Here is a 17,039-nt window from a genome sequence, read left to right on the forward strand (position 1 = left end):
CTATATTATAGTATGATGTGATTAGTTTATTTATTAATTGGATTTCTTACTTATATAGATTCTTTTTAACTAAGAAGTAGAGTACTATTAGGAAACAATGTCTATTTCCTATTCCATGTCTAACTCGTACTTTCCTTTTATGACTACCCAAGAGTTAAACTACTATAAATATATACAACTCACAACTCAAGGTCATTATTGTTGTTTACATTCCCTAGTGTCTTCCAATTTTTCTTCTACTTGATTGAAGATGTCGTGGTCTAGAGTTGGGTATCGGATATGTAAAATTTTTCCGGGTGACAATGAAGAGGTTGTGCGTTGGAATGTGATTCCAGTTCATGTTTGGGGCATGGAGACATCAAGGCATATGGATCGAGCACAAGACAATGATGGTGAGTTGACTGCTTCAATTATTAATAAAGAGCAATACTTGTTGGGGAAACACACTGTAATTGTGCGTCATCAGGAGTTAATTTTAGATGATCCTCGTTATTCAATCATTTATCAGATGTTTAGATTACAAAGGATCCCCCATGCATACTCCCAACTTTTGATATGCAAAGTCGCAAGTTTGGCTCGATCCATGATCATGCCGAATGTGAGGCCAATCTTTATAGTCATTATGAATGTTACCACCTATGTGAGTAGACCACTTATGGAACTTATAATTGAGGATATCGATAATGAGAGACTTGCCACCGTTGTTACAACATCAATGCAAGACGAAGCCATGAAGATAGTACCTGCAACTAAATCATCAATTGATAAGTTGGAAAAGGTAAAAATGAAACTCGATGATCGGTGTTCGATATGTTTGGAAGAATTTACAAGTGAAATGGAAGAAGTTGTACGAATGCCATGCTCACATGTTTATCACACTCCTTGTATAGTGAAGTGGTTAGAGTATAATCACTTGTGTCCATTGTGTCGATTTGAAATGCCAAAGTCAGTTGCTTGATTTACGTGTAATTTTTTTTTAATTACTTGATTTTTAATCATTGTAACAATTCTCATTCGATTGTAATTATTTTATATGAATGTCTATAATAAAAGAAGGGTATATTAAGATAGGATATTGCTCCATTATATCTACAAATTTTTGTCATTTAAGTAATGGATGCTTAAAATACTCCTCCACAATCTAGCCTTCATTGAGTATTAAATATCTTATCAATAACATTCTTAACAATATTGTTTCTTTGCAGTAATTTTTTTCAAAAAATGTACAAGAATATTTTTTTTTCCTCCATAAATTGGAGAAGAAAAATTATGTAAGTTTTCTTTATTCTCTGGCTCTATCACCACGCGCCGCCACTGCCCATCTCCATTACGCCTCCACAGTCCATGCACCACCACCTTCCAAGCTGCTGCTCTCTCTCTTCCAGTTCACTGCATTCCACCTTCATCCTCCACCATACCCATCTCATATCTTCCCCTCCATCGCCAGCCATGGCCCCATAGCCTACCGTAAAGACAAGATCTTCTCACATGCAGCCGTCGGAGTTTAGGAAATATTTAAATTTCTTGCTTTTATCATATACAATTTTAAATATTTTATAAGAAATTTAAATATTTATGTGGACTTTCAAAATAAACCATATTTAAAAAATAATTAATATATTTTTTTGTAAAATAAAAAAATGATAATATTTTTAACCTTATATTACATATAATGCTTATTTATTATTATTTTTTTTTTGAGAAATCCATGAGGATCCACTTTTCAATCCCTCGTAGCTATGTTACATGCATCATTCTAAATAAAAGAATCCATTTATTGGTTGATTTTCTAGGTTATGTTTGGTTCTTGGAGAAAATTTGATGAAAAATGTGAGAAAAAAAATAGAGAGAAAAAAGTGAAAGGAAAGAAAAATAAAAAAGAAATTCAAAGTCAATAAATTATTTTTATATGTTTTTAAAAATTTATTTTATTTAATTTTTACTATTATATAAATATTAAATAATTTTAAAATATATAAAATTTTAACTAATTTTAATTATATTTGATTTGATTTTATATTTTTTATAGTGAAATCAAATATAAGAAAATCATTTTTTTTAATTTTTTTTTTCCTTATTACTTTCTAGGAACATGTTTTGGATTTTTAATAAGCATTTCGGTCTTAGAGATTTGAACAAATTAAAATTGAACTAGATTCGCCAATTTGTTTTTTTTTTCTTTTATTTTTAAGAGAATAAACATCTTTTTTAAAATAATACAAAATAAAGAAATGAAAAATAACTTTAAAAAAACTATTAAAAAATTAAGTATGATATAATATATTTTATTCTTTCGTTCTCTTTTCATGGAAAAATATAAAAAATATTTAAATATGTTTTCTTTTGCTTTTTTTAAATATTATTTAACTTCTTTGATTTTTTATAGATAAATAAATTTTAAATAAAACTATATTCAATACCCATAATTTACTAACTTGTAAAAATAATTTAAAATTAGAAAACAATCTAATTAATATTAGATCGTGGGATAACTCAAAATCAAATCAATTAACACTAAAATTTCACAAGGCAAAATTGATTATGAGTGATTTTATTAATTCTTTCTTCATATGTAACTATATTTTTTACAAAATTTTCACTAAAAAATTAAACTCAAAAGCGACTAAAATTTCATATATTTGATTTATTAATAAGTTTAATAATTTATAAAAATATTTTAAAATTCAAACAATGATCCAATTAATACTAAAAAATTATAATAGAAATTTATTAACAAAAATTGGTTAGAATGACTCTAAGGTTTATCTTCTTTAGGGATCATATTTTTCTAAATTTTCTTAAATAGACTCCAAATTAGAAGGTTAGATGCATCGGATTTGTTAAAAATCTATTAATTTTAAAACACATTAAATTTATTGAAGAGTTTAATAATTTTTAAAATTAATTTCAAACTCACAAAATATTTTTAATCATTACCAAAAATAATAGACCACAATTAGTATATAATAAATAATTACTTTATTGTTTTTCTTGTCCACATACTATATTTTCAAAAAAATAGAAAATAAAAGATACTAGGTAAATAGACATTAAATCAAGTGAATTTTTAAATTTTAAAAAATTATTTAAAATGCAAAAAGCTAACTTAATTAATTGCAAACTAAATCAAAACCAGTTCAAAATAAAGTTTTTTTTTTTTGTTTTTAAATTTAATATAAATAAAATATAATTAATTATTATTATTTATTTTAACAAAAATATCATTTAAAAAATATTAATATCCATATTTTTATAATATACAGTAAAATAATATTTTTAATAAAAAAATATATATATTATAATTTTAAGATTTTATATTTTATTAAAAATTATTTATTTATAATTATAAAACTACTTTTATTTTTAATAAGACCAGCATTAAATATAAGTAATATTATATAAATTAAATTTATAATTTTTTTTATAAAATTATAAAAAGTAGGAACCAAAAAACATGGACCAGCGGCCCAAATGCACCTAACAACAACAATTATAATATGAGAGCCTCGCCTTTCTCCACCCCGTTGCTCTCCATTACCGTCTGTCTTATTCTCAGATTCTTCCTAACTTGTGTTTGGTCACAGAGAAACCGTCGGAAGAAAAAAAAGAAAAATCACAATCCTTGGACCTTCATTTCGTTTTCCCATTTTTTTCTCAACAACTAAATGGGCCTTAGGTTTTCATCGCCTAAATTATTCGAAGTTCTAACTCTTTCACACGTCTTCTAGCTCTCAAAGTTCCTGCCGGCGATACACTTTGTTTTGGTCATATGCTTTTGGACTTTATCCCAGAGGTCTAGGGTTTTATAGCGAGTCTGTGGTCAATTGAATTGATAACTCGAAGCTATGGATTCTGTGGATTCTCGCGACGAAGAATCACCACTCGTTGTTTCCGACTCGCAGAGTAAAACCCTACAGAACCATACTAGAGATGTTCATATTTTGAGTTGTTCCTTCTTATTGATCTTTCTTGCTTATGGAGCTACTCAGAATCTGGAGAGTTCTGTCAACACTGTGAGTTTCAATTATTTGAATTTAATTGTTTGGTTGTCAACGATCTGGTGGAAAATATAATTAAAACCTTAGGTGCCACTTGGTTGTGGAAGAAAAAGTAGGAAAATTATGTAATTCAAATCTTAGTTTTCTTTTTCTTTTTGTTTTGTTTTGTTTTGTTCTTTAAAGAAACGAAGAGAAGTTCAAATGAATGGATCAGTGGAGTTTTTTCAGTATTTGGGAACAAAAACAACAGAAAAATATAAGGATCAAAATTTTGTTTTCTTTTACTTTCCTCTTCTTTCTCAGTAACCAAATAAATGCTTATGTTCCCGGTTGTTTTAGTTGCTCCTCTTTTTTCTCTCATTTCCTTATGGATCAGGAAACTAAATTGATTCTCAGTAATTAAACAGAGTTTTCAATTACTTCATGTTTGATTTATTTGGCCCATTTTGACTGTTTAGGATTTGATTTTCATTTCAGGACGAAGATTTGGGAACTATTGCGCTGGGGATATTGTATCTATCCTTCACCATTTTCTCTTTAATTGCTTCCTTGGTGGTACGGATGATGGGGTCAAAGAATGCTCTGATTCTTGGGACTACTGGTTACTGGTTATTCATGGCTGCAAATTTGAAACCAAGATGGTATTATTTTCTTAGCATTGATAGAATTAGATTATTGAGTTGAGTTTGTGTCTATATATTCCTATCTTTGATTGCTGAGGAAAGGAATAGAAGAAAACAATTTTCAGTCTCATGTTTCATGTAGTTTTGATTTCTATAAAGTGAAGATTTTACCTCAAGTAAACCAAGAGTATTTTGGGCCCAAGTACTGTAAGATTCCATATTTTCTCATTGACCAAACAGAGCCTTTTGATTTTTTTTACTCCTCTCTTTACCTGTAATCTTTGTTTTGTGAGTTAGTTAATCAATCACTCAGTGGAACAGAATTTTTTGGGGTAAAGAAACATTCTAGAAGTGTGGCTTCTTTCATCTATTAGAGTTATTCTAGGGGCCTGTTTCATGTTGATCACATATTCACCCTTTTTCCCCTTTAAAAAAGTTGAATGTGAATATGTTGCTTATTCTTCTTTTCATTTCTTGTATGGGCTTCATTTCTGAGGTAGCTAGTTGTACATGCTATCATTGAGGATTTGAGTCATATATGTCAAATGGAATTTAAATCTAAATAAAATGAATTTCATTCGAACCTTACTATTTATATTTTGAATCTTATGTAGCCTAGCAGATCCTGCAATTATTAGGAAACCTGGTCTTTTTTAGGGATTTTTGATATGATCTGGAGTCATTGCGTTGAAGTTCATGTTAATTTCTAACCAAAGACACTAAAAGAATATTGGATGATTCTTCTTGTAGGTCCACAATGGTTCCGGCTTCTGTATACCTTGGTTTTACTGCTTCAGTGATATGGGTTGGACAGGTACAAGCCATATATTTTAAGTTTCCTTTAACTATTTGTTATTTTAATGAAGTGACAGTAATTAATCTTTAAATTCTTTCTTCACCTTATTTTGTACTATCAGGGGACATATCTCACTGCCACTGCTCGTAGTCATGCAAATGACAATAACTTACATGAAGGAACAGTAATTGGTAACTTCAATGGGGAGTTTTGGGGAATGTTTGCCAGCCACCAGGTAAAGGGTCTGAACTTTTTCTGGACAGTTTGAACTGTATGCTAGTTCCATAAGACTGCATTCATTCTTGGTCAATTTGGACTTGATATGTGTATGCATCAATTTGTAACACTTTTTTCTTTTTTTTTTTGTAATTTTTATTTTTTAAAATTTTGCAGTTTGCTGGAAATCTTATCACTCTTGCTCTATTGAAAGATGGAAAGGTATGTGTTGTAATCACAATTCCAACTTTTTGTTTGCATGGTCAAGATTTCTGGTTGTATTATCAATCATTACCTTTATTTTGCTTCCATCTGGCAGTCAGTGCACACAATGCATCTCTTATCCGATCTTCTTAGTTATTAGGTAGTTTTGGATAGGGATTGCACTTGATTTATGTTCCTAATTGAAGAAAAATATTATTTTCCATCCCTTATGTATAACTATTTGGTAGTTTTCAAAAATATAATAGTTTGAATTATTTGGATTAACATGGTGCAAGGACAAATGGTCTTTATGGCAAATTTTGTTGCATTGACATATTTTGTTGAGTTTGATTAAAACATAGATCTTCTTGTGATTTAAGTCCAGTAGTATGACTATGAAGGTTCTACTTCTGGAAGGATAGAATTTCTCATTTTAGAACTGTAAGTTAGCATTTGATTATTGAAGAAAAATAATTATTTTCCACTTGATTTGGATTAACATAGTGTAAGGACAAATGGTCTTTATGACAAATTTTGTTGCACTGACATACTTTGTTGAGTTCAATTAAAACATAGATCTTCTTGTGATTTAAGTCCAGTAGTATGACTGTGAAGGTTCTACTTCTGGAAGGATAGAATTTCTCATTTTAGAACTGTGAGTTAGAATAGAATGTCTAAATTCAGTTCTAAGTTTGACAATCAGGAAAATAATCCACTATCGATCTTCTTATTTGTTATAACCTAGTTGCTTTTGGCAATGAAAATTTAGCCTATAAAAACTGTTTTTTTTTTTTTTTTTTTACCAAAAGAATGAAATAAGGAAAATAAAAATAATCACTGTTGACTTAGGATGGATTTTGGTGGTGTTTATCATTAATTATGTTCTTGGGGGCAGTAGGTTTTAGAGTCCATTCTTAGCAATGAGCCTCTGAGGCATGCATGCATTGATACATATGAACCAGTTCTATTAGGAGTTACAAAGTCTATGTAATAATAGGTTCTTTAATTCTGCATTGAGCTGATAGAGGTTGTCTGTTGGAATTTTCTTTTGAAGCGGTGCTTTTAGGGTAGACTTTCTGGGAGTCTTTTACCCACCTTAGAACCTTTTGGTCAAGAAGCAATTCTTTGCTCATACAAAATCATGATCAACTTCTTGAGCTTGAATACTATTTATTTGACAACTCAAAACCAAACAGTAGCTAGATTGACACCATCATATAGTTATGGTGTTTTTAAACCTCGACGTTTTTCCTATCACATGCATCACTTTGTTAGTTCAAAGTTAACAATTTGAAATTCTTTTGGAGCAATTCTTATAGTTTGGTTTCTTTTACATCACTGCAGAAGGGAAGTGCTGGAGGGACAACCTTATTATTCATTGTGTTCCTTTGTAGCATGACCTTAGGCACCATACTCATGTGGTTCTTACGCAGAAGGGATAATAAAGGAGAGGAGGGATCACTGGAACCTGCTGTTGGTTTCTACTCTTATGCAGTGTCTCTGTCGAAGTCAGTTATCACTCCATTGTTTGATGTCCGGATGCTATTGATCATCCCCCTCTTTGTCTATTCGGGCTTACAACAAGCATTTGTATGGTAAATACTCATTCAAAGCATGATGAGCTGTACTAGCTTGTAGCCACTATATTTCACTTTGCATGGTTTTTTGCTCCTGTTTTCCCTTTTTCCATCTCTCTATTAAACATGGAACTTCTTTTCTTCCCTTTAGGGCTGAATTCACCAAATATATAGTAACTCCCGCACTTGGAGTGTCTGGTGTGGGTGGATCAATGGCAGTATTTGGCGCTTTTGATGCAATTGTAAGTATAGTAATGCAGATTGCTTGCCTTTGTTTTATTAACTGAAATAGCTGGCAAAACCAGTGAATGGGTTTGATTTGATAGGCATCAATTTTGGAAGAGGATCTTTTTCCTTATCCTAAATCTTATCAAAGTGTAAAAATAGGGGGGGTGAATGTTTAAACAAATTTCAGCTTTTAATGAAAGAGGAGGGAATACAAAGAAGAAACCTTTGATATTGCGGGGGCATCCTTTTCTATTTTTCTTCCTTGAGCAGTTATATTTGTGATGGGACATCTATCAACTTGATGGTATTAGTTGATGAATCTGGCAATAGGTAATTTAGCTCCTGTGTAATCCCATGCTTTCTTGGAGTGCAAAATAGTGAAAAAAGACCAATTTGGAATAATTTATTATTTACTTGAACAATTTCATATTTTTTAGGCTAAGCTTGTGGTTGGAACTTGTAGAAGTGCAGCAACCTGGAAATAACATTTTGGTACATTATTTTGTTGTTTGTCTCAATCCTTTTGGCTGTTCAGTCTCAACTTGTGTGTTTAACTTGTATCAGTGTTCACTGGCTGCTGGTCGACTCACGTCTGGTCTATTGTCAATCACTTGGATAGTTTCAGGCGGAGCTTTTGCTCAGGTTATTGTGCTGCTCTGGATTCTACTGAAATACAGGTGAGTTCTCTTGTGATATAATTGTACCAGTTTTATAGAACCTGAAGTTTTGATTCAAGGATCCAATCTGAAATTACCTTTGTACTTACAACTCCTTGTTTATACTGTGTGGTTTTGCAGGGTAACTAGTGGAGTGCTTGGCACAATATACCCACTTCTCATGGCGGCCATATGGGGCATTGGTGATGGAGTCTTCAATACACAGATTAATGCTTTGATTGGGATTCTCTTCAAGAGTGATACGGTAATAATATATTCTATTTATTGAAGCCTTTGTTGGTGTGACTTCCTTTGACGTCCTAACAACATTAATTGGTGTAATTGTAAAAACTTCAACTTAGTGTGATATCAACCATGCTTCTCATAGTCTGAATGAAGGGACAATATTCTTTTATGAATCTTAACTGCCAATGAAGTTGATGGTGGGTGTATTTCCCAACTCTTTCTCTCTCCCTCTCTCAGGGAAAGAGCTCTTGTATTCTAATTACCAGTCCCAGATGTCGAGTTCCTGTCAGCTTCATAAATGGCATAAGCTGGGACCCCTTTTTCCATTAGATAGAAAATAATAGTGTTGGAGATATAGAGACAAACGGCCCAGAGTTTCCCCCTAGAGGTCATTGTTCTTTCTAGAGGAAGTGAAAGAATCGGCAGAAGTAGATGCTAACATGGATTAATTTAGGAGCATGAAGCCTATCATTTGGGGTTTCCGGAAGGTTTCGCCCAGTGAAATGATCATAACCAATAATTTTATACTTCTTACCTTTTACATGATTGACAACTGGCATTTACTCTTTGTTATTCCATCTGAGACAGGAAGGAGCATTTGCACAATACAAGGTGTGGCAGAGTGCTTCAATTTCAGCTGTCTTTTTCCTGAGCCCATACATCTCACTGCAAGCCATGTTGGTGGTGATGCTTGCTTCACTCTTCACTGCATTCTCTGCCTTTCTCTTTTTAACTCATAAGGTAGAGAGAGCATTCTCCTCTTCTACTTCTCCACAGGTAGCAAGCTAATATGTAATGAATGTTACTTCCAAAGTGATGTATGCGCTTTTGTGTTATGCAAGGAGTGTGGCCTATTATTCTGTATCTCGTCTGGAAAATCCACCCCAAAGTAGTTTTGTGAGGCCTTTCAAGGTAAATTTAAAATTGAAAATTGAAGATTCACAAAATGCAAGTGGGAGATTGGTCTACCTACCCATGCCATCACTGCACCTTTTTAGCTTGTAATAATTGTTATTGAGGGTGTTTCTATGGGAAGAATTTATAACCCAAAAAATATAATAGTAATAATAATAATGGAAACGCGTATGGGCTCTTTTAATAATTGAGGGGTACCATCCACTCTCAACATGCCTCAAGTTGACCACATTGGGGTGGAGTTGTCATCTCCATCTTTTGGGGCGGATTGTTATTCTCCTAGATGTTTAGATGTCTAGGAAACGGTGGGGTGCGAGATTAAGTCTAGTTGAGAAAAAACAAGGTGCATTATAAATGTTGGAATTTACCGTAGGGCTACGGCCGCACAATATTTGTGTAATCCATGGTATGCGTTATTGTGCAACCACTTGAGAGCGGCTGTAAATAAGAAATAGGACAGATGGCAAGGAACCCCTTTGGACTCTATACATACTTCTTCATACCTTTGTTGCAGTTACTTTGTCTGTATGTATATATAAATATATTTCACAAGGGTCTACAAGTATGCAAGCCTAATAGAAGTTGAAGCCAATGCCTGAAAAGTGAGGAATTGGACCAAATCCTTTTGAAATGTGATGTTGGATGCCTGTTATCAATGGGGGAAGTTAGGAGGCTCGGATGACTAACATTGAAGTGGTCAACCAAGTTAAAGTCTAGCTAGTTGAAAGCCGACAACGTGCATGTTGAGACTTGATATTTTTCCAAACTTGGGATGACAAAGTTGGACACCTTGTAGTAACCTTATTGGTGCCTAATTAAAGTCGAGGAATCTTAATTGAATTGGCGACTAAATGGAGTCCAGAAAAATCTTCATTGATGATGAAAGTTCGATACATTCTATTTTTCTCGACCAGCCAACGAATAGGGCTGAACCTTTTGCAAGTTATCCCAAGTAATAGCTCTTTGGTTAGGTCCAGTGGGGATTCCATCTTTGGCGAATGAGAGATCACTCTATAGTAGGCAAAACCTAGATTCACAAAATGCAAAGGGTGCCTTCAACTCACCGTTAGAAGGTGCTTTTTCCGACATATCAAGGGATGATGGAAATTATTGGTGACCAATCTTCGACCCGAAAATGTTATTGTGCAGCAATAAAAGGGACGTATATTCGTGTAATGGAAGGTATGCTTAATTGTATAACCACTTAGCGACAAGGTGCAGCTTTAACTCCTATGCACATGATCGAGTTTATTTTTTTATTTTTTTTATAATTTCTAAAATAAAATTGCGAAAAATGGACTTGATTTATTTTTAAATTATTCTTTATGAAAATTTAAATGTCTATTTTATAACATTTCTCCAAAACAATTATGAAAAAAATAGTTTTTTAGAATAGTTTTTGAAAACTATTATCTAATCTTTGTAAAATAAAAATCTGTTTTAAAACTTAAATTATTTTAATATTTTTTAAATATGTTTCAAAAATGATTTTTATATATAATATTTTATTTTTAATTATCTTACGTGTTTGAATAAAAAAAATAATTAAATGATGTTATTTAAAAATATTTTATTTTATATTCTTAAAAAAAAAGAATAAAAAATAGTTTTTGGTTGTGAAATGTGTTTTTTTTATATTTTTTTTGTTTTGAATAATAAAAAATTGTTTTAAAAAACACTTGTTAAATAAACCTAAATCTATGTTGGAATCCAACCGAAAAAAGAAGAAAAGACTGGAAAGAAATTTAGGAAAAGAGAGAATGAAAATGGATTTTTTTATTTATGCTGAATGAGAAAAATTATGAAGGAATTGGGAATTTTATGTTTTACATGTAAGTTATAACTGAAAAATGAGACCAAAAAAAATGAAGAAAATTTGGACACACTCGTTAAAACTTAAAACTGCCTCTGAATAGACCGAACAACTTTGGTCTGGATACAGACACGTGTAACTAGATCAACGCTTTCAACGCGTCCGTTCTCCAGTTGGTGAGTTGGCCAAGAGGAGTTGTTTTTTTCCTCCTACCCTTTCGTCTTTCTCCTCTCACTCAACTAAACTCAATTCATCACAGAAAAGTGGTTGAGATTAGGCTCATCTCCCTTCTTATAAACCCTAACCCTTTCAACTATTTTAACATTCTCAACGATGTCTCTCTCCTTCTTCGACTCCATACTCCGCCCTCTCACCTCTCGCTGGCCCTTGCTACTCTACGCTGCGGCCTGGACCGCGCTCCTATCCGCCACGGTTGCAGTTGCTTCCTTCTTGCCGGAGGCTGCCTTTGTATGGGCGATATCTCCGTCTTCTTCCTTCTCCAGAGCATGCGACGCAGAAGGGTTCATTAGGGTTCCGCTGGACCTTCCGGGGGAGGTTCTGTGTTTGCCGGCTCATTTGTTTGCCAAGTTTAGCATGGATTTATTGGTGCCTCCAGTTTTTGCGGCTGTTGTTGTGGCTGGTTCTGCATGTTTGGTTCGAGCCATGGGCTTGTGGGAGGACGACTTGCCTCGTTGAGTCCGCCCCAGATTCAGATGCGAAAATCCGAAAATCCTTTCCATGTGTCTGGTTAAAACCAGGTGTAGTGCTCTGCGTTGGAACCGACGGTGTATTCGAGTCTATCACCGTTCTGATTTGTACGCAGAGTTTATTCTAAAATGATTTTTTTTTTTAAGGAAAAAAAAAAGGAAAAAGAAAAGGAAGGTGGGAGTCGGGAGGGCTTTCAATTTTGTGGACAACGGCTTCGTCTGGAAAAGAACCATAAAAGATGATGACTTGGTAGAGGCCCGTTTGGCTTCAATTATAACCGTTTTTGTTTGCCTTTGACAAAGTGATCGATTAGTTTGCTGATTTCTTTCTGATTTGTAATTTGGTCGAAAGATGTCAACCCAGATCAAACTCAAACACATTCATGACAATTCATTAAAAAAAAAAGAGAAGAGAAGAAGATTGAATGGAAGTCAGAGGTCTCGGAAGGTGTGAAGACACAACAAAAGAAAATTCAAATGATATTAATATTACTATGAACAAGATGCAGGTTCTTTTGTCCAAAGAAACTAAACCCATAAACACATAGTTACTCGCATATCACAAGTTAATATACCTGCTAGTGTTGTAAGTTGTAACAATTGCAATCTAGACACACAACCAAGAGGACACAACATCTAATTTGAAGTGGTTGGAGGTGAGTTAACCAACTTGTTGCTGAAGTCCCACAGTTTTTTCGCCAAGGTTTCGTCACTAGCATATGCGCTCGGGGCCATCTCATTGCAGTCCAGATAGTACTTCCCCGTCACACCTTTCATACTTGGGTGTAGCGCAACGTAACATGTGGTGGCTGCTCCCTGAAAAGAAATTTAATTTTTTTCCCAAGTCATTCCCACTGAAATTCGACTGCCTGCTGTGATTTTTGGGCAAATGACTCTGGCTTTCATTGAGAGACGGGATGATTTACCTGTGGTACGTTCTTCCATAGGATGTACGAGAGCATTTGCAAAATTTCTGCAAGAAGAAGAAAATGAGAATTTGGGGAAAGAAAAATCCCTTTGTGCACAAACATTGTGTGTATAAATAAAAATTGGAGTCTTTTAAGGCATACTCATCAGAACGGCAGAATGTCGAAAGAGATTGGTCATTATCAACCCTGGGTGGACGGCATTGACGGTGATATTTGCACCCTCTTCCTGCATTCCAAGTCAGAAAATATGTGTGGTAAATTAGTCAGAAACCCAGAATGTCAAACTTTAAAATAAGTGAACCGAAACATAAACGCAGTGGATCTTTTTGAAGAAGAATTAAGCACTAGAATCACCTGCAAACGCCGTGAGAGCTCTTTGGCATGTAATATGTTTGCAAGCTTGGATTGGCCGTACGCCCTCTTGTCCGAGTAACTGATCTCAGAAAATGATGCAGTAGAAAAACACGCTATCATAAGAATGGATTTCTATGAAATAATGGACTAAATCAGAAAGAAAGAGGAGTTCTTTAAAAATAGCACACCTCTTCTCATCATTGATGCCATCAAATTTTATCCCATTTTCGTAAGTGTGTAGGTGGGCTATTGAAGACAGATTCACAATTCTGCCCTCAATACCTGTCGTCCTAGCCGTGCTCTTCATTTTGTCAAGCAGGAGGTTTGTTAAGAGGAAATGGCCTGATCATAAAGGTGAGAAAACCATTTGAATTGAGAATCAACAAAGTACTAGGCTATCCCTATACTTGATGAGAGACTCCTGCTCTTTTCTACTTACCAATATGATTTGTTGCAAATTGGGACTCTATCCCATCTTGTGAAAGTTGGAAGGGGCAAAACATAATACCCGCGTTGTTTCTGAAAATTAAGGTGAATGGTTAGGGTTGGTAGAATTGAAGATCAAAAGTATCATGCTTGTACTAAGAATCAGAGAGGGAAAGAGAGAGAGATCACATCAAAAGGTTTAGGGGAAGATTGAGGGCATTGAAGTTATCCACAAATGCCCTAATGGACTTCATTGAGCAAAGGTCGAGTTTTAGAACATCAACATGAGCGGCTTCATTGTCTTTAAGAATTAGCTGTTTGGCTTCATTTGCAGCATCCATGTTCCTAGCTGCTATGACCACATGAGCTTTCCGCAGAGCCAAGACCCTTGCTGTCTCAAAACCGATCCCACTTGCTCCTCCTACAACAACATTTGCCTCTTCATTTTAAATCAAGTAGGAACAGAGAATACAAGGAAGACCAAGATCAAATATGAAATACGAATAAACAGCTCAAAAATCATATCCATATGCCACAATGAATCCTCCATTTAAAAAAATAAAATAAAAAAATGAAGTCAATCCAAATCAAAGGACTAAATAAGTTTAGCAACAAGAGCATTGACAGAAAGCAACGGGAGATCGAGTACCATCCCCATCATCATCATCCTCCAAGCCAAATCCACAGCTGTCATGGGGTCACCATGCACATAACTTTTTTAAAATACTTTGCTATATGGCACATGGCCATTCCATCACCAATTAATTTCTGCCTCGTTTTATGACTTCATGGGACTGGTTCTTAAGGTTCAAGCAGATTACCTGTTAATTAATTGAGGTGAATTAAGATAAAACACTAAATTAGCTATTTTCTTTTCTCTCATTTTCGGGACCAAAGAAAGATAACCTAAAAAAGGTGGAAACAAAGTCCAAATTATTTCTAAGAGAGAGGACATTGAGGGCTAGATAGGAGGGGCCTCCTGACACAAGTTCAGAAAATAATGGCAGGCGGTGGGGGGGGGAAGGTTGCTATTGAAACAGCTTATTGAAGAAGATTCAAAGCATTTGGTGTACAGTACGCTCTTCGCACGCCAGTAGGCTATGTTCGTTTTGAAAGAATTAAAAAAGGGGAAAATTAATAATAATTAAAATAATTTTTATATTGGAAGAGAAAATCAAATTTATAATGGGTTTCTAAAAATTCAAAAAATAAATAAATAATAAAAAAAGAGGGGAAGATCATTTTTTTTTTTTTGAAAATTATAATATTTTTCTACTATATTAAACTTTTTTCTTTAATCATAAGTTTGATGAACAAATTGTCTAAGAAGTAGGCATAAAAAGTTTGATTGAGGTTTTAACATGGCAGAGATTAATTCAAACAGGGTCAAAGAGTCTTAAGGGATCACGACAGTGTTAGAAGAGGACATATGTTTCCGAATAAAAGAAGAGCAAATAAATTACAGAATCAATTTTCATTTTCAATGTCTTTTTGAATCAGGAAAAAATTCGAGAATTGCGGAATTTCTGTTTGGGTAGTTAGAAAAGAGAGGAAGAAAATGAAGGCAAAAGAAGAAAGGAAGGTGCTTGTTTTGACTGCTTCCACGGTGTTTCAGAGGAAGTTGTGGTCACCTTCTTTAGTAGCCTCGCACTGTCACTGCACGCTAACAGCCCATGAAACCCTGCACAGAATGAGGAACAAAAACCAAGAAACAGGAAAAGGCCGAAAAGAAACCAAAACAACACAGAAAGACAGTGAATGCTGAGCCATGAAAAACAGGTACGAAGAAAATCCCAACTCAGAGATCATATAATTACACGCACAACATTGACCAAACAGTCCAAGAGATCGTGCACTTTGTGAGAAGAAAACAAAGCCCATGGAAAAGGAAAGGCAGAGCTGACCAGTGACGATCGCAGTGAGGTTGCTGGCATCAACTCCTTCTGTAACTTGTTCAGCAGTGGAAGCGGATCCAAAGCCACTGGGGCCTGGCCTCCCAGTAATCAATGAAAAGATTCCCATGAGAAGTTTTGTGTGTGAGAGAGAGAGAGAGAGAGAGAGAGATGGAGAAAGAGTTTCTTTTCTCAGAAAACAGAGGAGGCGATAGTCAAGAATGCAGGGGGGAGAGACAGATAAAGGCAGAGAGATGTGTTGGAAGCGGGATGAAGACAAGTGAAAGTGAAGACATGGGAATTTATGAGTTGGGGCGGTGTAGGTGAGAGTCATTTGTGGGGCTCGTTTTACATGTATCAGAATTCAATGCCCCGTCGGTGACCACTGACCACCTCTAAGCGACTTCCCAACCATCCCCATCTTTCCCTTCTTCAATCTGGACAGCGCGGACAAAATCCTCTTTCAAAAACATACTGTCATATCCATTACTGGCTAATTAATGTTGCATTAGCCTCTCTGCAACCCCCCATAACTCTCTATTTAATATGCCGTACGCCTCTCATCTTACCAATATGATTTTTCTTAAAATAAAATAAAAAATTCATATGAATTAACATTTTGTGTTAAGATATTAGGAATGTTTAGATATTAGGAATGTTTAGATATAAGAAATATTGAAATATTATGAATATTGAGATATTAGGAATATTGAGATATTAAGATATTAGTTGTTATTTCCTTATATCATTCTTTCTCATTCTTAGAATGATGATTACCCTCTATATATATTCTGTACATGATCGAATGAAAAAATTAATGAAAAAACTATTATTTATCAATTTGAAGATGGTATCAGAGCCATGAAATTGAAATCCTGGATATTTTGTCGCTATGACAGTTCAACAACGATCAACCATCCTAAGACAAACCCTAATATTGATAAGTCAACCTTCAAATGCACTCATTGCAATAAGACTGATCTCACCAGTCTGGATATCCCACAATTTCAAAGCAACGACTCTTGGTATGACCAGGAAAACAATGAGGAACCGAGGGTTTGAACCATGGACCTTTAGATCATGTTTAGGCTATCACCACTTTGTTATTAATGATAATAATCGTGATCAACGGAAGAAAGATTCCAAGAAAACCTCGACTGCAACTGTTGTTGAAATAAAAACAAATGCTAATGTTGCTGAGAAAGCCTCTGCATTGGTAGTCGCTACAGATCATGGTGGTAAGTTTTTAAATACTTTTACACCTGTGATTAATAGTGCATGGATAATTGATTTTGGTACTACAGATCATATGACTTTTGATTTTAGACAAGTTTCACCCTTTAGACCTTCCTCACAAAAAAATTGTTTCCACAGCCAATGGTAACACAACCCTAGTCATTGGGGAAGGATCCTTATCTTGTATTGTCATTTTTTGGCCTGAATTTTGTGTGATTAAGGA

General features: G+C 34.3%; 4 protein-coding genes across 4 annotated transcripts; 3 read left to right on the top strand and 1 right to left on the bottom strand.

The window, feature by feature from the left end:
* Window positions 1-250: 250 nt before the first annotated feature.
* Window positions 251-958, top strand: LOC117920644 (RING-H2 finger protein ATL22-like). The gene has a single exon (XM_034838243.1). It carries the CDS (start codon window positions 251-253, stop codon window positions 956-958), a length of 708 nt encoding a protein of 235 aa, XP_034694134.1.
* Window positions 959-3,507: 2,549 nt separating this feature from the next.
* Window positions 3,508-9,408, top strand: LOC117920381 (UNC93-like protein 3). Its single transcript, XM_034837865.1, has 10 exons — window positions 3,508-4,013; window positions 4,476-4,639; window positions 5,372-5,435; window positions 5,539-5,652; window positions 5,811-5,855; window positions 7,182-7,432; window positions 7,566-7,656; window positions 8,207-8,319; window positions 8,440-8,563; window positions 9,133-9,408. Exons 1-10 carry the CDS (start codon window positions 3,846-3,848, stop codon window positions 9,331-9,333), a joined length of 1,335 nt encoding a protein of 444 aa, XP_034693756.1. The 5' UTR covers window positions 3,508-3,845; the 3' UTR covers window positions 9,334-9,408.
* A 2,122-nt stretch (window positions 9,409-11,530) lies between these two features.
* LOC117920383 lies at window positions 11,531-12,277 on the top strand. Its single transcript, XM_034837867.1, has one exon. It carries the CDS (start codon window positions 11,606-11,608, stop codon window positions 11,966-11,968), a length of 363 nt encoding a protein of 120 aa, XP_034693758.1. The 5' UTR covers window positions 11,531-11,605; the 3' UTR covers window positions 11,969-12,277.
* A 153-nt stretch (window positions 12,278-12,430) lies between these two features.
* Window positions 12,431-15,863, bottom strand: LOC117920382 (short-chain dehydrogenase TIC 32 B, chloroplastic-like). The gene is made up of 8 exons (XM_034837866.1): window positions 15,593-15,863; window positions 13,878-14,109; window positions 13,702-13,781; window positions 13,451-13,604; window positions 13,263-13,341; window positions 13,050-13,134; window positions 12,906-12,952; window positions 12,431-12,795 (listed from the first exon to the last, which is right to left on the bottom strand). Exons 1-8 carry the CDS (start codon window positions 15,708-15,710, stop codon window positions 12,616-12,618), a joined length of 975 nt encoding a protein of 324 aa, XP_034693757.1. The 5' UTR covers window positions 15,711-15,863; the 3' UTR covers window positions 12,431-12,615.
* Between the last annotated feature and the right edge of the window lie 1,176 nt (window positions 15,864-17,039).

This window comes from Vitis riparia, chromosome 8 (assembly GCF_004353265.1).
Source record: "Vitis riparia cultivar Riparia Gloire de Montpellier isolate 1030 chromosome 8, EGFV_Vit.rip_1.0, whole genome shotgun sequence".
Taxonomy (NCBI): domain Eukaryota; kingdom Viridiplantae; phylum Streptophyta; class Magnoliopsida; order Vitales; family Vitaceae; genus Vitis; species Vitis riparia.

What these genes read in the sequence shown, in the direction of transcription:
- LOC117920644 (XM_034838243.1), top strand. Translation starts at nt 251, where the DNA reads ATGTCGTGGTCTAGAGTTGGGTATCGGATATGTAAAATTTTTCCGGGT.
- LOC117920381 (XM_034837865.1), top strand. Translation starts at nt 3,846, where the DNA reads ATGGATTCTGTGGATTCTCGCGACGAAGAATCACCACTCGTTGTTTCC. An exon ending in TGGATTCTACTGAAATACAG is followed by an intron (nt 8,320 to 8,439) that starts GTGAGTTCTCTT and finishes GTGGTTTTGCAG; the next exon opens with GGTAACTAGTGGAGTGCTTG. An exon ending in TTCTCTTCAAGAGTGATACG is followed by an intron (nt 8,564 to 9,132) that starts GTAATAATATAT and finishes CATCTGAGACAG; the next exon opens with GAAGGAGCATTTGCACAATA.
- LOC117920383 (XM_034837867.1), top strand. Translation starts at nt 11,606, where the DNA reads ATGTCTCTCTCCTTCTTCGACTCCATACTCCGCCCTCTCACCTCTCGC.
- LOC117920382 (XM_034837866.1), bottom strand. Translation starts at nt 15,710, where the DNA reads ATGGGAATCTTTTCATTGATTACTGGGAGGCCAGGCCCCAGTGGCTTT. An exon ending in CCTCACTGCGATCGTCACTG is followed by an intron (nt 14,110 to 15,592) that starts GTCAGCTCTGCC and finishes ATGTTGTTGTAG; the next exon opens with GAGGAGCAAGTGGGATCGGT. An exon ending in GGCATCAATGATGAGAAGAG is followed by an intron (nt 13,342 to 13,450) that starts GTGTGCTATTTT and finishes TTCTGAGATCAG; the next exon opens with TTACTCGGACAAGAGGGCGT.